The 21867-nt window shown below is 34.6% G+C and overlaps 3 protein-coding genes across 3 annotated transcripts; all 3 read right to left on the bottom strand.

Annotated features, from left to right (window-relative positions):
• Positions 1–258: 258 nt before the first annotated feature.
• LOC133200005 (uncharacterized protein F54H12.2-like) lies at positions 259–1575 on the bottom strand. The gene has a single exon (XM_061335776.1). It carries the CDS (start codon positions 1573–1575, stop codon positions 259–261), a length of 1317 nt encoding a protein of 438 aa, XP_061191760.1.
• A 988-nt stretch (positions 1576–2563) lies between these two features.
• On the bottom strand, positions 2564–3724 carry LOC133200004 (uncharacterized). Its single transcript, XM_061335775.1, has one exon. It carries the CDS (start codon positions 3722–3724, stop codon positions 2564–2566), a length of 1161 nt encoding a protein of 386 aa, XP_061191759.1.
• A 183-nt stretch (positions 3725–3907) lies between these two features.
• Positions 3908–4894, bottom strand: LOC133200003 (uncharacterized). The gene has a single exon (XM_061335774.1). It carries the CDS (start codon positions 4892–4894, stop codon positions 3908–3910), a length of 987 nt encoding a protein of 328 aa, XP_061191758.1.
• Positions 4895–21867: the final 16973 nt, after the last annotated feature.

Raw genomic sequence — 21867 nt, 5'->3', positions numbered from 1 at the left:
TGTATATAAAATTCCTTATATCTTGATTGTAATCAGCCGGTGATTTCCCAAGACTATCAAAGAAATCCGCCTCCAGTGCATTATGTATTATAATGGCTATCCAGTGTTCTCCGGGAAGGGGCAAAGGTTGTGAATTTACTATGTAGGCACACGGATAATGTGGTATGGTATTTGGTAACGTATTACTTGCATAAACACCTTTCACAACTTCTTTTAAGTACGGATCATCTAGTACGATATTAAGTAATTGTTTTGAGTTCATGGCTGGATATAGTTGATTTCACGTGATTTGTCAACTTCTAGCAGAGATGAAAATGTTGCTAATACCAACACATTGGCAGCTTTAGTTGTTGCTTGTTTGAATTTCAGTTCAAGTCTGGTGTTTCCTCGTCGAATTAGGTTTAAATATTCTTCACCAAATCCACATGGATCAATAGTAAAAACAAAAAGAGAATACCCGGCCTTAAAGTTCTCCCGACTTATAACCAGCCCTGCATCCTTATTCCACTTTCCCGATGCTTCAAATAATCGGGTATAGGCCGACAAAAAATGTCCCGCTGTGAAATCTGTCTTTAAAGGTCGTCCTGGCACGCTTTCGCCGTTTACGTATACTCCGACATCGGATACGTTAAAATGCTCAAAATTGAAGGGATTGGCTGTATAATCACCGTTTACAGCTTTTTGGTCAATCAGACCTATAACGATACGATCAGGTACTGCCTGTGGAAATATATTGTCCCAGTAAAACTCAGTAGATCCTTTAGGAATAGTGTTCATTTTTAGTTCATTTCTGGAAATAATGTATTTTACAGGGGTTGACTCCAACTGTTTACTGTGGTTTAGTAGAACGCCTGGATCTACTCGTACTTTGGCTACTTTATACACAACGTCAAGTAATTCGAGTTTGTATGCCGGAGTGGTGGCATCAGACATAATTAAAAAGGGGGCACTGGATCTAAATAGTTTGATATAGATATCTACTCCATTGATCAGGTATTTATCTATATCAAATATGTCCTCCATTAAGTTTCCCTCAAGCTCAAAAACACGACTCTGTTGTGTATAGCCATACCGCAATACTAGCCCGGAATTCCCTCCATTGTAAGCATTTGGGTCTGCAAGATTTCCCTCATCTTTAAAATATAACTCTGATTGCTTCTGTGAGGATAATTCTTCTTCTCCACTGAACAGAACAGTTTTCAAATAAGCCTTCCAAGGATAGTTGTTGGTATTGAAAGAGACCAATTTGTTGTTTAAATAAACATCCATCTGAGAAAACATACTTTGCAAAGGCAAGTTTATGATTCCTGTTTTTTCATTTGCTGCTAAGGCATTACTGTCTGCTTTTAAAATCCGGGCTTTCACGTATAATTTACTTCTTTTTAAATCAATATATTCAGCTCCAGAACCAGAGACTACAATCTCGATTGGGGTATCAGCCACCCCTATGCTAGATATTGGTCTTGCTTCCGTAAAGTAGACTTTTTCCACTGCTACTTGATTTGTTGGTGATGCAAAAAAAGAAAGTTCCATCGGCTGAGCAATGTCTTTATTGTCATTACTTAAAAAAGCCATCCTTACTTTTTGAATATGTTCTTATAACTATCGATCTTAAATTCTTTTGGTTTTTGTTTGCTTCTTGATTTTTTCCAAGCCACCCTTTTCTTTTCTTTAGAAATTAGTTTCGTTTTCTTAGGAGATTTTTTTTTTCGTTTTCCTTGCAGAATTTGGTATATAATTTCTCTTCTTTACGGGCTTTTGCGAAGTTGACTTCCTTCCTCTCTTTGCACGAATGACAGTAATCTCAGAATGGGGTCTTTTTATACCTCCTTCGACTTTGACAAATGGGGCACCCTGTTTGACATCCTTCGTATGTTCTGATTTTGCTCTTTCTTCCACAGCAGCTACGTGGGTCACAAGGGGGGTATTGTCTGGAGTTTGAAACTCTGAATGAGGTCGGATCGGAATGACGTAAGATTTGTGACTTCGTACACCCCTTCCTATTTGTTTTGGTTTATATTTATAAGGATTGAATTTTTTCTCGGCCATGTTTTTATAGAATGCCTCCCACATTCTAGGATCGCTCACATAAGTCTGGCTGTTCATTATATGACGTATGGAAACTTCTTAAAGTGAAGTGTCACACTCACAGGTCCGTCTAAGAATGAAACTAATTTCTTGTCTTTATCTGTTATATATATACAGATCTGTTGTAGTTGTCCTATCTTTACTGGGATATGATATGGTAACGTGTAACATATGTTACCCTCTTTCTCTCCTAGAAACACACGTCTCAAAAGGGACACTTCTTTACCACCGACAAAAGTCTCCTCACAAATATCACAGCACACGTATACTTCCGTTTTTTTCTTGGACGAAATCCAGCTTTATGTGCTAAATTCCGTCAATGCTACTGTCCAGTACCCATCGAATTGAACTTGTTTATTTAGTTGAACCCTAAAACAATTTGGTTTGTTGTCAAAATATTCCAAACTGTCTGTTGACGTCAGTATCATACGAACGCTCATCTTAAATAAAGCAACTTCTTGTTCGGTTCTTCTATTTATTTACTTTTTTCAAGAGAATTCTCTGAAATCCATGAGTTAAATTTTTTAGGCCAACCCTCCCACTTGACGTACACCTCTGTGTTTTTTCCACGTTGTCTTTTCTTAAGAACTTTTTCAACTCTATACAGAATGTCATCCGACTTGAAAACTTTTTGAAGTTCTGATTCATAAAAAGTACCATCTATTGGGTCATCTGCTAAATCGTTTATTTTGTATACAGAAATTCCTTCCCTCTTGTAACGCTGACTTATTCTAAAGAATTCTTCCGTCCATTTTTGTTGATAATCTCTCTGGAATGGGTGTTTAATCTGAGATATACGTACATTATCCCCTATCTTGAACTTGAAAGTTGACATTTTCTTTTTTCTCTGTTTACTCTTCACCATTTTGTTTTGATTTTCTATATTTTTGGAATCAGAGCGAATCTTCTTTTTTCCAGCCAGATAGGCAGATAATCTTATTTCGTCGACATTTTGAGGGTTTACTTCTGAGGGTGTTATTCCACCCAAAGATCTATGAGGTCGCTTATTGTAAGTTTTGACTAAATCTTGTAAAACGTCTAAGTACCGATAAGTTCTATTTTTAAGAAAATAACGATACATTAGGTTTTTCATAGTTCGAATAACTCTTTCAGCATAATTTGCTTTTGTTTCATTCTGAGTGTATATGTTACTGATATTCTCTTTTTGTAGAAATGCTTTAACCCAACGATTTTTGAATTCACTTCCTTTATCTGTTCTTAATGTGTTTGGTTTTCGTCCTGTTTGAAAAGTTTTTTTCAAACTATCAATAATGGTTTGATGGTGCTTATTTTTCAAAGGCACCACAAACAAAAATCGACTGAATATATCTATCAACACAAACAAAAATTGAAAACCATCATTGTGAGAAGAAATGTTGCTAACATCAGCCAAATCTCCGTCCCACATAGAGTCAATCGTGTCCACAACTACCTTCGAACGAGGAAATGACCTACGAATAGGTTTAAGCAGACTGTAGGGGTCCTCATTGTTCAAAAATTGTCTAATTTTTTCTCTTCCAATTTTGTGTTTTCCATCGTTTTTAACAGATTGGTATAGCTTTTCAGGACCTGCAAAAGCACCAGGATTTCCAGGCGTGTAGTATAATTTTCTCAAGTAATCCGTGTATTTTGACATACTGGATCTAAATGAGCTTTTACTTCTATTTGTGTTCTCTTAAATACCAAGGTAATAACCACGCAGATATATCTTAATATACAAACTTTTATTAAATGATTTTTAAAAAATGCACATATACAGAGTACGTAAACATGTAACTAAATATAGTACATCAAAGTCAGCATTTTATAAAGATTTAAATTATTCAATGTCATTTTCGATTATTTGTAAGTCTTGTACATCATCGACGTTGCATTCTAGGGATACATTGTCAACCTGGGATTCGAATCCAAAGGGAGTACACTCCGGACAACTTAGCATACCAAGTTGGTTTTGATGTGAATCACTCAACATACACAGTTCTACGTCATTAAGCTCGGGAACATATTCTTTCATTTCATCAACAACTTCTAATAGTTTGATCAGCTTATGTGTGTTTAGAGTAACGCCTTTCTTGGTTGGTATTGGTTCCTGTGCGTCGACTGGTTTCCAAAAGTGTCTTATGTCCACTGTGGAATAAATAGGATTTAGGGATACGTAAACACCCCCACCAATATGCCATTTCATTTCTCCATCTCTGTTGGTGTTTTGTAGGTAACTTGCTATTTCTGGTAGAAGTGACTCAAATTTCAGCCATCGGGCAAGAGGAAATGTAACCCCTTTCTTGGTTGGAAAAAAACGACCATTGGACACTGTAAAATGGCGAATATGAATATTGATATTTCCTTTGAAAGGCGTAACGGTCAGAAAAAGGTCATTAAAGTCATCCAGGTTAAACCGACATCGTGGCTCTTGCAACTGTTGGCGTTTGTTGAGTTTATTCTTCGATTCTTTGCTTAAATTTGGTTTTTCCGTCATGTTCACAACCAAAGATCGGGCTGTGGCTAGCTTCTTCTCGTATTCGGTCATTGTACTGTCTTCACCAATCAAAACTTTGGAGAGTTCGTTTTGGTCAGCTTTCATCAATGCAACTTTAAGTCCTGTAAAAGCTCTTTTTCCTCGACGTAAGATGATGCTGATCAACTTTCTGTTGCGATCATAACTAGTTTTCTCAGCCTCTATCTGTTGTCTCATTTCATCTGTAATAATTCCCGAAGCAAAAAGATGTCCAACAACATGGGTAGACATCATGTTCTTTACAAGAGTTGAGTAGTTTGCCTTGATAATGTCTTTATGTTTTTGCTCCATCTTCTTGCGTAAGGTAGAGTTAAAACAAAATATTGTGCTCCCTCTCAGGCGAAATCAGAACTGGTGATATATGCCTTCTATACCCGAGTTTATATAGGAATCAAATACAGTGACATAATTGACTGTATAATGTTCTGATTAGTAAAACATTTTCACAGTCACATAAGAGTGTCCTAACCTTAAATTATGACTGTGAATATTTTTTTTTCCAAAGTACATTTCACAGTCACTAAGTATCTCCAGTATTTTGCTCCAATTTCTGAAGTAATATGGGTGATAAAACAGTCTCTATTTGTTGTATTCTTCTCTTAAAATGAGCTCTATTTATAGCATGTTCAATCCAAACTCCTTTCCGCTCCTCGTAAGGAATGTAAATTATATGTATGCAATCTCTAAACTGCACGTTTTTTTCGGAGATTTTTCTACTCGCTGTGCTTTAAACATTACTATATTTCTGTGGTGGCTACTGATTGTCAGAAATAATTTTTTTTAATTGAGACTGTAGCAAAATTGACTAAGGACAAAATTACATACATCGACATCACTTTTGAAGTGTGGGACTAGGTAGAGCATAACCGATCGCACTGCTTAGGAGGCTCACCCATAGTTCCGTACGAGTGTTTTCTGTCTGAAGAGAAAGATTTACAATTGCGGTAACGATAATTATATAAACCAACAGGATCTGGCAGAAATAAACGATTTCAGATTTGGGTAATTTTGCTCCCAAAAATTTCCAGTTTGTCGTTGAATCTTGACGTTGCTCCATTTTTTTTTTATAAGCTGCGATCAATTTCTCTAGGTCAGTGACTGTTGAATGCTATGACCTTGACATGTTTTCATAGTCATTGACTGTTGAATAATATGACCTTGACCTAATATGTCTCGAGGTTTGTGACTGATAAATGGTATGACCTTGACTTTGACCTAAAATGTTATGACCTTGGGCTTTGACCTACATAAAGTTATGACCTTGACCTAATTTAAAAAAAAAAATGTTGACTGTATAATGTACCCTTTACTACTCTTCTATCGATCTAACAATGAACCCCTTTCCTCTTCTTCCAGAGGTTACAACTTTGCCAGAACAGGTTGATATGGTGTAGTTCTGTGGTTTATCCTTCACACAAAACAACTCAAAGAATTCTGGGGAGGCTAATGAGCGGTTGCTCTGATCATCAATTACTGCGTACATCTTCACCGACTTGTGTGGATTGTCACGATGAAACACATGAACGGGCAAGATCTTGGCACACGACTTTCCACTGTAAGGTTCTCTGCATATCTCGGTGCAGCTTGAGTTGACCTCTGACACAGTGTTGGACATCACGTTACCCCTCGACTCCCCGCCGTTCTCCTTTAATGATGAATTAGGGGTGCATTTGGTTTCCTCCCCGCCATTCGCTTGATGAGTTGCCTTAGAATCCATAGAAACCAATTTGTCATTTCTGGTAAGGTGCAGAGCGGTTGTATGATGCTTGCTTCCACATTCCTTGCATGAGATAACAGCATTGCATTCGCGACTTTTGTGAGTGTTAGAAGCACAACATCTGAAGCATATGTTGTTTTCTTTCAAGAGTCTCTTCCTTTCCTCTACCGACTTGGACCGGAATCCTCTACAGTCGACTAGAGTATGTTTGGTTTTGTGGATGATACAACGTTCAAGTGGAGCAGTTACGTCGACACCTGTCTTGTTCACATTGACCTTGTTTCTTGCATAACTTAATAGTTTTGGAGCAGCAAATTTGTTGGTGCTGTTTGTGTCTGGCTCATAGTTGAATCCTGGGTCATTTTTCACCTTGCTTATATCCTTTATGAATTCTACGAAGACTTTGGGGTCTTCTTTTAAGAACTGCATTTCCATGAGAATGTCTGAAAGATCACAGAGCTTCTGATAATCCTTATTACCGAGCTTTGGAAAGTTGTGAAGTTTTGCCCTTATCGATGCTTCAATATGCTCTGGCGCACCATAGCGTTCATCTAACCTTTCCCACAGCCTCTGTAGTCCTCTAGGAATGTTGGTTATGTTTGATATCCGGATACTGATAGCATGCTTCTTTGATTCAGGCCCCAAATACTTGATAAGGAGATCCATCTGCTCTGAGTCCATCACTTGAAGTTCATTTGTGACACACAAAAAACTGTGTTTCCATGCACTATAGGATTCAGGCCTATCGTTAAAAGTTGTTAGTCGAGAGAACAGTAGATGCATCAAGTAGTGCCCGAAATATTTAATTATGGTCATATAAATTGAAAAGTAGGTCACGGTGACCGAAGATACATCAACTGACAAATTTTGATGATTCTAAGCCAAAAAGTACCCTAAATATTAAAAATAGCCATAAAATTTCAAAAGTAGGTCACGGTGACCTACTTTCCAGTTGACGTTTTTCGAGCACCTAAGATGCATCAACTTACAAAATTTTATAGTCATAGGCCTTTAAATGTCCAAATTATGCATCTAAAACACTTTGAAATCGAATGCCTGCAAAGTTCAAAAAGTAGGTCAATGTGGCCTACTTTAAAAAAAATACGTTTTATGGCCCCAAGATGCATCATCTTACAAGATTTCATGATTCTAAACCTCTCAGTATTCGAATTAATAATCTTAGTTGTTTTGAATAAGATTAGCCATAAAATTCACAAAGTAGGTCAATGTGACCTACTTTTTAGTTGATGTACTTTAAGGACCAAAGATGCATCAACTGACAAAGTTTGATGATCATAGGCCTTAAATTGTTCAAAATATGCCTCTAAACCATTTTGACAATGAATGGTCGCAAAATTTAAAAAGTAGGTCACCCGTGACCTACTTTTTATTCAACATGATATGAGGTCCTTAGATGCATCAACTGACAAGATTTGATGATCCTAGTCCTTATAGTAAGCAAAATATCAACATTTTAATATAATGTAATTTTTGTCAACTTTGAAGTGACCTTCAGACCACGCCCTTTGCCCCAGGGTAATGCCTTGAACATTTTTTAATCTACAACATATCCTCATCCTTTTTTGTAAGTTTGGTGATAATCTGCCCAGTGCTTCTTGAGAAGAAGATTTTTTAGCAACCAATACTTTTGTTTTTATTTTCCTAATTATCTCCCCTTGTTTAAGGGTCACAACCCCTGTTTTAGTATAAACAGAAGCCCTTGGGCCAAGGATACCCTGTGACAAAGAGCAAGGAGCCTTTTGGGGCCTTTTTTGGCCCTGAGAATTTCTGAAAAATCGAAACTTCTCAGTTTTGGTTGAAAATGTAGTATTTATAACTTGGACCCTTGGTGACCGTGTATCTATTGAACATGACGTAAGTTTTTTTCTCTAGTCAATGCATTATGACGTCATAAAATGCGTCATTTTTCCCATATCCTGTAAATTTCCTTAAAAATGGCCAAAAATCGAGGCATTTTTTAAATATTTCTTATAGAACGCAACCTCCCATTTAAAATATGCAATTATATAATGAAAGATCTGTATCTGAAGATCACAAAACATATTTTAATTTTTGGATCGTGGGCTGTGCTCATATTTAATTCTTTTCTGAAGGTTGTCATTTTCTCAAAGCCTGTTCCCCTATACATGGATTCTCAAAAAGAAAGGACAAGTGTCCTTAAGCAATGCTTAATGGGCCCTTTTTCAGTGCCGTTTTACTTTAGAAGATATTACCAAATTGTTCTTTTTGGTAATAGTTAAACACAAGTGGATATTTCTAATTAAAATCATGTTAAAACATCACCTAAATCAGCATAGTTTTGAAAGAAATGAAGATTTTTAAATGCCTATAGATACCCCAAATCCGGAAAAGTCGTACCGAACCTATTTTGAGTTTCGTTTATTTAAATCAAGGGGAGGAGACATTTAAATCTGACACTTGAACAATCTGATGGTGGATCATTGACATGTGCGTTTTCCGAATGATAATCTTTCGCTATTTTACCTGAGAAAAAAAAATCGATGTTGTATAGATGCCTGTAGCCATAGTGATCAAACTAAGAAATTTGCACGCTTGCATTTGAAATAATAATATAAGTAATAACATTAGTTCCTTGAAATTTTAAAATGAAAAAAAGTGTATTTAGGTGGCTTTCATTACCGATACCATTGTCTTGCATGAATGTTAAAAATGTTTGACGCTTTTATGTATGATGACATTTTAACGACACTAAACTCTCCTAACCCTTCCGTGTTCATAAACCAAATACATACAAACTTCTGTATGCGGCACGACTTCGATATAATGATACAAAACGTGGCTATCTTTTACAGTGAGCACCTTAGAGGAATATTTACCTGGGTAGAACTCACGTGACTACCGGTATTTTAAGTAATTTATTCCACGGGTGGGTTCAACAAAGGTCATACAGGTAAATAGCTCTCGTTTGCTATAGGAAAAACATTGAACTTTTCATACATTTTTAGTATTTTAAGTACAAGCCTAATCTTGTACAAATTTCCTACTTTCACACAAGTTTTATAAATGTATAATGCGCTTTTTGTCGTTCGCACAAGTTTGTACAACGTTAGGCTGACAGTAAACAAAAGCTTTGAAATGAATGACCGTCCTCGATTTACTATAGAAAATCATGAATGTCGGCTGACCCCTACCACATTGTATGGCTTTGCTCTTTGTATATTCATGAATTTCACCGATAAAATTTCTTGAATCTTATGGTTTAGATATCAATTAATGATCTGAGATGAAAAATTATGCTTAATTTGATTCTTCATTTTTTCACATTTTACCGGGGCCCATAAGTGCACTCGTTCTTTGGTCATAGTAAGTGAAAGCACTAAGTTTCTACTTTATTTTGATATATGAAATGGGACAGAGGGTGAAAGTCAATTAATTGATATAAGGACAGGGCCATTTTATACATAAAGTGAACCTAGCTCTTTGACAATAATTGGCCAAGGGGTTATTGAGTTAAGGCCCATATTCTAAAAAAGTTTACGCACACCGCACAAATGGCCATAGCATTAGCTCTTTGAGCCTTTGGCTCAGAAGAGCTAAAAATAAAATCTTTACAAAAATAAATTTAACATTCATTCATGTAATTTACAGCATTTGAGATATTTTAGCTATGTTAAAGTGAGAAGATTTACTTTTTTTGACAATAATCTGCTCTGTATTCCATTTTATTTTAAAGAATAGAAGTGCTTTTACTTTACAACTTGTAAAGAATAAGCAATAGTGTGTAAAAATACTTTTAAAAAAATTTTTGTAAACTAATAAACTAAATTTGTGCGGTTAAGATTATTAGCTAACTTATATTTTATATATAAGAAAATCTAGAATACTCAAAATATCATGAGATTTACAGCATTTAAGATAGTTGAGCTATTATAAAGTGCAAAATGTATATTTTTAACAATACAAATTTGTCCTGTTTACCATTTATTTTTAAGAATGGGAATGTTGTTTTTTGAAACGTTGTAACAGGTGTTTTTACTTGTGGGCTGTAAAGGATAAGCAATAATGTGTAAAAAATACTTTTAAAAATATTGTGTAACTTAAAATTTTATTTTTGCAGTTGTGATTAATAGCCAAGTTAATTTATGTACAAGAGAATTTAGATATTGTTATATTTAAAAATGGTATTGAAAAGTCGTAATACAAGGTACTTTTACTTATGGGCTGTAAAGGATAAGCAAAAGTGTGTAAAGAATACTTTGAAATTTTTTGTAACCTAAAACTTATTTTTACAGTTGTGATTATTAGCCAAGTTTATTTTATGACTACAAGAAAATTCAGATTTTGCAATATTTTGAAATTAGGATTTTCCTTTTATTATATTTAAGATAATTTTAAAAGGAGCTTAAAATGTTCCAAATCCCTTAAAATTTTCCATCTCATATAATTTTTTTAAAAATAAACTACATATGGAGAGGGAACTAACAGCTAGTTTTAAGGTTGAACGGGAACAAGGTAGATAATCATGTATTTACACACATGAGATTCCACATCTTAAATTCACTTATGTTGAATTCTTTTTTTTTTTATTGTATTTGTCAGGTTTTCCCTCATTTGAAGAAGTAATATGTTTTTATTATTCTTTTCTCTTTTTTTTTTGCATATGTAAAGGGAAAACAAAATACTAGTAGTGTATGTGAGACAAAGCAAGGTAGATAATCTTGTATCTCTACATATGAGATTTGTCGTTTTTATATTACATTATTTTGTTATTTGTAAGTACAAAATGTACTCCAAACTTGCTTAAATTGGGTCGGGAAATTTCATGCCCTTTAGATATTATGGTCGGGATACCACCAGCAAATCCAGGGAAATTGTATCCTTCAATGTATGTAAAATGGTTAGAAGTGTCAATGAACAATGCGTTTAAGTTTGCGTATCAGAATTTAAGTATATCTGCTCAGAGACGGACACATTATTATGATAAAGGGTTAAAACCTAGAGAATTTGAACCAGATGAATGGGTTTGGAGATAGTACTTACCAGCAATGTCAAATAAATTAGGTCACGGTTGGAAAGGTCCATACCTCATTATTCAAAAATTTTTAGATGTTACCTATGAAATACAGTTAAACTCAGAAAGTGACCCAATAATTGTCCAAACCATTTCAAGGGAGACAACCTCCTGTCAATTGGTTGGAAGATCCTGAAAATCAAACTTCTGATGGAACCTTGAGTGAAACAGCAGAACCACTTTCAAATAGTCCAGCAATGTCAAATAAATTAGGTCAGGGTTGGAATTAAGGGTCAATACCTCATTATTCAAAATTTTTTTAGATGTTACCTATGAAATACAGTTAAAGTCAGAAAGTGACCCAATAATTGTCAAAACCATTTCAAGGGAGACAACCTTGTCAATTGGTTGGAAGATCATGAAAATCAAACTTCTGATGGAACCTTAAGTGAAACAGCAGAACCACTTTCAAATAGTCCTTGGGTGCAACCTGATCAAAGATCTGTAAAAACAAGAGTTGGGAGAACAATTAAACCCTCAGAGACGGAATACTCATATAAAACAGCTGGACTGTTGGCGCCCTATTCCTATACTCTGGTATTACTTTGACATAATTGAATTATTTCAAAATAAAATCTTATCCATGTTGTACAACTGTTTTTTTTTTTCAGATATTTTCTTCTTATGGATATTTTAGACGTATTAATTGGTCAGTCAGAAATGGACGAGCTAGACCGGGAAATGAGGCCTGTCTGGCAAGACTCCAAAAACACTATTTAAAACCTATTTTAATGAAATATGTTTAGATTTACTCTACATTTAAAGACATGCTGAATAAGCACTGGCGTGCGCCCCCCCCCCCCTAAAATTTTCAAAGTATGACATGACTAATATTAATAATGGCATACTTTGGTTTTATAATTAATGTTCAATAAAAAAATGGTAATTTTAGTTAAAGACCAAGTATCGGTTTTCTTAAAAATCAAGTCTGAAAACCTTGCACCCTCCCTAGGCTAAGAATATTATCTCATAATTATTCAAACCGGAAAACGTCTCCCGATTTCGTTTGAAGGGTAGACTGCACTTGTCAATTTCCTATCATGATGCAAGGAAAAATACTGCAATATTTAAAGGCTGGTCGAAGGTAAATAAATGAATTTAAAATCAGACGGTCTACGTTACAAACCCGTCCACTGATTGATGTATTTATTTATCAAATGGTGTAACTATGCAGTAATTTACTTACATAGATACAAGACTTTTTTCATTACACACATCTCATATTCTTTCCATATAAATGGAATTTAACGTCAGGATATAGGTTAGGATGATGTAACTTCGACCACCTGGTTAATTTCGACCGTTCATAAATACCTTAAAATAATTTGTTTATAACCCATTATAGTGTACATACATCTACATGTACTTTATGCAGAAAGAAAATGCATTTTTCAGATACAAATCAATGTCGATAATAATCGGAGAAATTTATTTCTTCACTGGAAAATTACATCCAAGAAGAAACTTCATCGCCCGAAAAATTACGGACGAGTATTTTTAAACCATTGCGGGGAATTATCAGTTTATCACCTCTGAAAATATCTTGTATATATAGAAAGACACAGTGGATATTCCTGGCGTGAAATTGATCAACTATGTTTAATTTTGCAACTTAAATTCATACCTTTTTAATTTATAGTATTTAGTTTTTACAAATAAAATGCAAATCAGCTGAACAGAAATCGGCCGAAGTTACCCTTTGCATGAATACGGCGTCAGCAGGTAATTATAACTCAGTTCGACCGATGAAAATGACGCAATGCTATTTGTTACCAGAAAAAAATCATGAACCACCATCCGTATAAAAAAAGTATTAGGATAAGTATTATGTACAAGAATACTCCGTAGAAACTAGTTCTATAACAGTGAAAAAATCATCTGTTCTGTTTACATGCGGTTTAGATGCCTGCGCATATATGTATATGTCATTTGTAGCATGCCTTGACAAAATCGGTAAATCAGTCTCTAGGCACCTGGTGCACTTCATGTCTTCAAATTAGGTATATTTTGAAAATTACTTCTTTTTTGTCAGCATTTTTTCACAATCTTTTATGTTTTACAACAGAATAATTTAAATTAATATATATATATTTTTAAATTAGAGGTGACGCGAATAATTTCGTTTATATTTGCACATCGATCGAAAATACCCCGTGTGCGGTCAAAGTTACCCAACACGCATATCTTGTAAAATGAACACATTTATTTTATATCATGACGAATAATACATATAATACAATGTAATCTGAACAATAAAAGGTATTCCGAAGGAAAATGGATCCAGTAAAAGTTGAGCATAATACATGTAATAGGCAATGACATACTTGAACAAATCTAAATATAAAAAAAATAATCGGTCGAAATTTCACCACGGTACTTTGAAAAACATTCAGATTTTTGTGACTTCTGGTATATCTAGGTAAAATGCTATTTTTAAAATCTGATCTTGTTTGTTCGTTGTTTTTTGGTTTGTTTGTGTGTGTATGTGTTTTTTCTTTTAAAAAGTGAAATATCCTAGTGTACATAGCTAATCAATACCACTATTTTTGTGTCTGGTTTTTCTCTTAAAATTCACGAAAACGCAGGAGCTTACGGGGGCTTCGCCCCCTGGGCCCCCACCAGGGCTTCGCCCTGGACCCACTGGGGGCCTTACGGCGGCCCCCAGACCCCCTGCCTGAACGAAGTTATCCACGTCCCCCCTAATCACAAATCTTGTATCCGCCCATGATAAGAATATGATATCAAATTTTATGTATATAACCCCAATTTTTGTAGATCTTCATTTACATGTAGGTCTTCAATTAGGATGGCCGACTCATCACACAACTGCCGTATTAAACGATCGGAACCAAAATACGAACGAGCTACTTATCTTAAGAAATGGTGCGTCGAAATTAAAGCGAACAAACAGTAGTCGTGAAATTTATTTTTATTTAAGAGGCCAGGGACGACATAGTGTTTATGCCACCTGGTATAAAATCAGTGGGAATTCCATTTCATTTTTATGTCAATAAGTAAGCTGAATAGCAACCCACGCTAATTTTTTATTTTTGAAAAATGTAAACAAACTTTATGCCATTTGAAAGAGCTCATTAAATGCTGTATAATACTTTTTATTTGATGAAGACATCTTTACATCTTTATTGGAAAAAAAGTTTTGGCATTTTAAAGTCATTAAATTTCGGTCGTTTTCTAGAATTTTATACCTTAATAATAATGAATCTCAAAGCGCCCAGAGGCGGACCCGGAAGACTAAAAAATTAGTTATCTTATTTTTTTTTTATTTGTCAGATTTTCATAAAATTTGGTACTCTGACTGGACAAGTTCTGATCTTACTGATTCGGCCACTGTGTCTTCTCTATCTTTAAGCATTCATAGAGAAAAAAAAAGTCAAGATGTTCATAAGTTCTAATAAATTTATTGTAAAAACAAGATATTTTTTTTCATTGCATGAAAATGCCATCATAATTAAGTTAAAAATATCATATGCAACTCTATCTGTGATAAAAATAAAAAAAATGAATTTTTACTACATGTAAAATGCTAATTCTTTGCAACTTGTTCCTTAACATGACAAAATGATCATGAATATGTTTATCACGAAAGTGAAATATCACATAATACATATATATGGAGTACATTAAATAAGAATATTAATATATTATTCAAATGAACAGAATGCATCATGATTTTACTTTGTAACAAAATTTAATAATTAAAATTAATATGCTTGCAAAATTTAATAATTAAAATGAATACATCAATATACTTTGTCATAAAATGATACAAGATGTAGACATACAATTTCCCAAACCATGCGCATCAAAATTTTACATCATGATCATGCAAATATCCAATAATCACTATTCATAGCAATAAGCATTTTCAATTCCAAAGTCTGATATGTCATACAAATTATAAATTAGAAAAAACTGTCTTGAACTGTTTGTACAAACTTTCAATGTCTCTAAATTCAGAAATCCCCCACATCAGTCCTGAATTCAAACATTCCAGGATAAATCCTTTCTTGAGATTATAGCGAACATTGACATCCTGAATGTCATCACTACGTGGCCACTGGTAGACACCTTGGTTCTTTGTGCAATCAAGGAATTGAACAACAACACAAGTATCCTTTATCTGCATCACAGGATGCCACGCGTCATCATACGCCACTGCTACATACTCGTCCACATGCACATCATTTCCAGGCAACTTTTCTTGGAGGTGGTAATTATTCTCATTAACCGATTCTCCTGGCTCATCTGAGTCATCAGATCGTTGTCTGTTTCTCCGCGTGTTTTGATGGTTTTGTTTGTTTTTCCACTTCTTATTTTTTGCTTGCAACATTTCTGCATGCAATTCTGTCAGTACACTCGAATACTTACAGAACAGTACATCAACAGGAACGTACAAAAGCGAAAGTTATATCAAATAAAACTTTAGAAAATGTACTTTTTTCCCGGAAGGGAAATATCACACTTGAGCTAAATTTCCCCCTCCTTCTTTCTAGGAACCCCCCCCCCGTTATAGAGTCAATATAAACCACCGCCGTAATTTTTATACCCCCCGCAAACGAAGTTTAGGGGGGGTATATTGGAATCAGCATGTCCGTCTGTCTGTAGACGAGATTTTGTCCGGACCATTTCTTGGAAACTGTTGGAAGGATTTGTCTGAAAATTTGTACACTTATTATTCACCATATGAAGGTGTGCACCTGGTATTTTCATTATGATTGGATAATTATTTTGCATTTTACAGGTGTTTTTTTCATTTTTATTATGTGGTTTTGTCTGGATCTGTTCCCAGAGACTATTGCATAGATTTGTATGAAAATTTGTACACTTATTATTTACCATATGAAGATGTGCACCTGGTATTTTCAACATTATTTGATGATTTTTCTGCATTTTACAGGTGTTTTTTTAAATTTAATTTATTGACTTAGTCATTTTGGGTTCATATCTAAGGTTTGAGACATAGAATCTAGAACATCTGTACAAAAATGTGAACTACAGCTTAAAACTACTCATTAGAACTAAAAAAAAACACAAAGTATTAAAAACAGTTTTTACATTACACAGCAGATAGTGTAAATCCATTTGTCCCTTGGGAGTAATAAGTGGACATGCATCCAGTTAAAGATTAATTAATGAGTTCAGTGTGGGAAGCTGTTAGGGCATCTCTGATCAAGCAGGTCTTATCTATATCTCAGGGGAATTGGGCAGAAAGAAATAAAGATCTCTGTTGTTGAAGTCTTTTAATTGTAATTTATGTCTGTCAAAATACATAGTTACTAAAACCAGCCTTTTATTTTAAAATGAGTTTGATATAAAGGTATTAAAATCAATTTGATTTTCTATAATTATGTTCCCCAAACGGAGTTTGGGAACATATTGTTTTTACTCTGTTTCTTATTATGTTCCCCAAACGAAGTTTGGGAACATATTGTTTTTACTCGGTTTCTTATTATTATTATTATTATTATGTTCCCCAAACGAAGTTGGGGAACATATTGTTTTTACTCTGTTTCTTATTATTAAGGTCTTCCGTCTCCAACGGAAGACCTTATTGTTTTCGTTCGGTTTCTTTTTCCCTATTCTTCTTATTATTATTATTATTTTTCTTCCAACCGATTTTGTGCACGCGATTTCTCAGAAATGGCTTGGCCGATTTACATCAAACTTTCAGACGTGAAAGATAATCAACTGATCTTGATAGGTTTTTTTGGTTTTTGATGACGTCACTTCCGGTCGTGAGATATGGACGATTTTCTGATTTTCAGAGGGTCAGCTTGTCCTGGGGTGTTCTCCTAAACGAATAGAGATAAAGGGATAAGATTTTCAGTGAAGATAGAGGAAAGATTGTAGATGTGCCATTTCGCATCTATATGTTTCCAGCTCAAAAGGCACTGAAGCTCGCCTGGGCTCGAAAAATAGGCTCACAAGCATCTCGCAAAATTTGACATGTTTTCTTTTATATCTTTTTACCTGTAAATATTTTGTAAAAACATATATAACAAAAGATGCACAAAATGACAAGACCTTTCATTTGATATCAAGAAAAAGGGGCTGATCACTCAAATTAGGGGCTCAGAGGGGCCAAAACTCTTTCATATATAACTTTTGAACGATCAAAATTTTGTTATAGGTTACTGAAGCAAAAATGTTCATCTTAACAATTTGCAACTATATGTTTTAAAATTTTTATCATATATTACGTAATAAGGGGCCAGAAGGGGCCAGAATGCTAAATCTTTGACGCTTTCTATCTCGAAAAGAGAGAATATTTTGATAAGCAATACTGAACAAAAGATGGTCAGATTATTAATTTAAACTATATGCAACCTTTCAATTTTTGCAAAACTGCCCCATTAAGGACTTGAAGGGCTGGCCCCTAAATATTTCAATTCAGCATATCTCGAAAACGAAAATAAATTTCTGAATAGTTGTTGAACAAAAAATTTTCAAAATGACAAGACCTTTCATTTGATATCAAGAAAAAAGGGCTGGTCCCTCAAATTAGGGGCTCAGAGGGGCCAAAACTCTTTCAAGTATAACTTTTGAACGATCAATATTTTGTTATAAATTACTGAAGCAAAAATGTTCATCTTATCGATTTGCAACTATATGTTTTAAAATTCTGATCATATGTTACGTAATAAGGGGCCAAAAGGGGCCAGAATACTAAATCTTTAATGCTTTATATCTCAAAAAGGGGGAATATTTTGAAAAGCAATATTGAACAAAAGATGTTCAGAATAATGTTCTAAACAATATGCAACCTTTCAATTTTTGCAAAACGGCCCCATTAAGGACTTGGAGGGCTGGCCCCTAAATATTTCAATTCACCATATCTCGAAAACGAAAATAGATTTCTGAATAGTTGTTGAACAAAAAGTCTTCAAAATCAAAAGACCTTTCATTTGGTATCAAGAAAAAGGGGCTGACCCCTCAAAATAGGGGCTCAGGGGGGCCAAAACTCTTTCATCTTTAACTCTTAAACGATCAATAATTTGTAATACTTTCCTGAAGCAAAGATGCTTATCCTAACAATTTACAACAATATATGATACGATACTGATCATACGTTACGTAATAAGGGGCCAGAATGTTAAATCTTTGACGCTTTATATCTCGTAAAGGGGGAATATTTTGATAAGCAATACTGAACAAAAGATAGTCAGAATAATGTTCTAAACAATATGTACCCTTTCAATTTTTATCAAATGTCCCCATTAAGGACATTGAGGAATGGCCCCTAAATATTTCCATTCAGCATATCTCCACAACGAAAGGAAATCTCTGAATAATTGTTGAACAAAACGTTTTCAAAATCACAAGACCTTTCAGTTGATATCAAGAAAAAGAGGCTGACCCCTCAAACTAGGGGCTCAGAGGGGCCAAAAACATGTCATCTATAGCTCTTTGATAATGTTATATAAATCAAAAGAATGAAATCTAATTAGGGAAGTCTATATCTTATTATCTTTAAACAAAATCATAGTCAAAATCATATCTCATCGAAAAATGGGACGGAAGACCTACTCGTTGCTCGCAACGAGATCTCATCTAGTTAAGGTCTTCCGTTTTCACGGAAGACCTTATAGTGATTCTACTGTTTCTTCTTATTATTATTATTAAGGTCTTCCGTTTTCACGGAAGACCTTATAGTGATTCTACTGTTTCTTATTATTATTATTGTTATTCTTATTTTTCCTCCCATATTTTGTGCACGCGTTTTCTCAAAACTATTCAGTGGTTTTCAGTGATTTTTTCAGGGATAATGGACATTATTATGATCTTTGTGCATTTGAAGAGAAAATTCAAAAAATCTCTTTCGGTTCCAAGTAATGGCCAATTTTCTGATTTTGAATTGGATTTTTGTCTTTCTATCTCCTCTAGAACGGCTAAAGATATGAACGTGAGACATGTCAAAGATGATAGAGCATGACTTGTAGATGTTCTGACCAATTTTTTGTGTGTCGTCGATGCTTCCGGTCACCACCGGAAGCGAATTTCACAAATGGATTTTTTCAACTTTTTTGTTTTTCATTATTTTTCTTTGATATTATTATGGTTAATAGAAACACTTCCAAAAATACTTAATATATAGTTTGTTTTAAATTTGATAAATTCAAACTCTAGATATTTGCATTTTAAAATTTGAAGCGGGGTCAAAATGGCTGCCGTCTCCGTAAACTCCGACGAGCTGGTCGTAGTTTACGGAGACAGCCGAACGTCTTGTTGAACGAAACAAGCATAAGGACCGATGAAATGTACAGGAATTATTGGATTTGGCTGATTTTGGAAATGGATAATAGGTCTTTGAAAACATAAATACTGTGACCTCCAAATGCAATAAAATTAGTAATTTGTACGGTACATAGAATATTATATATGATGATGGAAACCATTCAATGGAACAAACATTTTAAAGAAAAGCGCGAAGATTTGCTCGTGACGTTTGGCGCGAAATAATGTATTATAACACCCCTCCCTTTTCATATAGACAAATGGTCTGATACAGAAGAGCAGATAAAGATAACATGGACATGAAATACATGTATATGGAATTGTATGGAATAAAAAGTTGAATATATATGTATAAGGAATAAAAGAAGTAAACAGTATCATCAGTTCATCAGTAATAGTTTATTTATTCTGCTGACAGTTATTGTTTATTAAACTCAATTAACGAATTACGATGTTAATCTGCTTGCACAAAATTTGGCTAGCTAGTTCGCATTCTATAAAAAGTTTTATCCTCCTTGACGCTTGTTACTTCAAGCATTGATACAAAGTAAAAATCGATGATGAATGGTAAAATTGCGCTGGTGTAGTAGTTTCCATATTGAATTTCAAAGCAAGCGATCTGGGTTTATTCCGAATTATGTCTGAATTTTCTTTCTCATTTTACCTTTCACGGTAGCTTAGATGGTAGAGCGCTTGCTCCGTGATCGGAAGGTCGTGAGTTCGAATCTCGGCCGCAACAGACCTAAGTCGATAAAAAATAGGTAGCAACTGTGCCTTCGCCATGCGCTCGGCACTTTGAAGTGAAAGTTGCGGGTCCTTCGGATGAGACCTTAAAAACCGAGGTCCCGTGTCACGGCAGGCGTTGGCACGATAAAGATCCCTCACTGCTCAATGGCCCTAAGTGCCGAGTAAAGGTCAAAATTTGAAGCCCTTCACCGGTGTATGGTGACGTCTCTATATGAGTGAAAAATTCTCGAATGGGACGTAAAACAACATACAATCAATCAATCAATCTCTCATTTCTTAGTTTTAATTTATGTTTTCATCTTTAGAAACGATATTGAGTGTTTTCTTCTTTGTGAATTCTGCGTTATTCTCATTTTTTAAAAGAAATCTTAAATATCCTTGCATTTTGAAAGACCCATGTAATATTTTAGGTGTCTTTACTACGAGCATATATAAATATAATTTTACATGCAAAGAATATCACATTGTAAGTTGTCTGAGCAAGATCTCAAACACGGTAAGAGATTAAGACACCAAACTTATATGAGCAACAGACCTTAAGATGTAGACAAAACCATTCGAGTTCAGAGCGTCAGCCGTCTCTTCCGGTCGTCACAGGAAGTGATCAAAGAAATCGAAAATTTCAACTTTTCTTTTTCTAATTAAAAATTACATCACTTTATTGTATCTTTTTCGCAGATTCGAAAGATGCTGGTCCCACCGGAAACAAAAACGACAACTTCCGGTTATAAGAGAAAAACTAAATAATTTGAATATTTTACTTTCCCATAAATATTCTTTATAGATGAAGTATTTAAAATGAATTTTGAATATGTTATTCAGAGTGCAAATGTCTAGTGTAACCTTAAATAGCTTCCAAAAATTCACTTCCGGTCGCGTGTTTTTCTGTCCTCAAAATGAGAAATTTTCTTGAGCGAGATCTTAAAAGCAGGTAAAATATTAAAAGACCAAACTTTTATGAGTAATAGACCTTGAGGAGTAGGCGAAACCATTTGGGTTAAACGAGTCAGTCGTCACTTCCGCTTGTCACAGGAAGTGATCAAAGAAATCACATTGGATTTTCACACTGACGATCAGGGTTAAATCTCCAGCGTCTGAATTTCTTTTATCACTTTTTCAGCTTGAATTTTCGTTTTTATTTTCAGAATCGAACGGAAGACCTCTCATTGCTCGCAATGAGTTTCTAGTTATTATTATTATTATTTTTTTTTTGACCAAATTTTGTGCAGGCGTTTTCTCGAAAACTATTCAGTGGTTTTTCGTGAAACTTTCAGGAAAAATTAGTCATTGTATGAACTTGTTTCATCACAAGGAAAATTTGGAAAATTCCATTTTGGTTCCAAGTTACGGGCAATTTCCTGATTTTAAAATGAAATTTTGTCCTCGAGTGTTCTAAAGAATGACTAAAGATATGAACTGGAGACTTATTGGAGAGCATAGATCGTGACTTGTAAATTTGTGGAATCGCATTTTCGTTCGTCGTCGGCACTT

This window comes from Saccostrea echinata, unplaced genomic scaffold, assembly GCF_033153115.1.
Source record: "Saccostrea echinata isolate AGI-Se365-2 ecotype Australia unplaced genomic scaffold, CSIRO_AGI_Sech_v1 ptg000036l, whole genome shotgun sequence".
Taxonomy (NCBI): Eukaryota; Metazoa; Mollusca; class Bivalvia; order Ostreida; family Ostreidae; genus Saccostrea; species Saccostrea echinata.
The sequence above is the reverse complement of the archived record's forward strand: the minus strand, read 5'-3'. Positions and strand labels throughout refer to the sequence as shown.

Bases quoted from the DNA above. Each gene is read 5' to 3' on its own strand.
- LOC133200004 (XM_061335775.1), bottom strand. From the start codon at position 3,724: ATGTCAAAATACACGGATTACTTGAGAAAATTATACTACACGCCTGGA.
- LOC133200005 (XM_061335776.1), bottom strand. From the start codon at position 1,575: ATGGCTTTTTTAAGTAATGACAATAAAGACATTGCTCAGCCGATGGAA.
- LOC133200003 (XM_061335774.1), bottom strand. From the start codon at position 4,894: ATGGAGCAAAAACATAAAGACATTATCAAGGCAAACTACTCAACTCTT.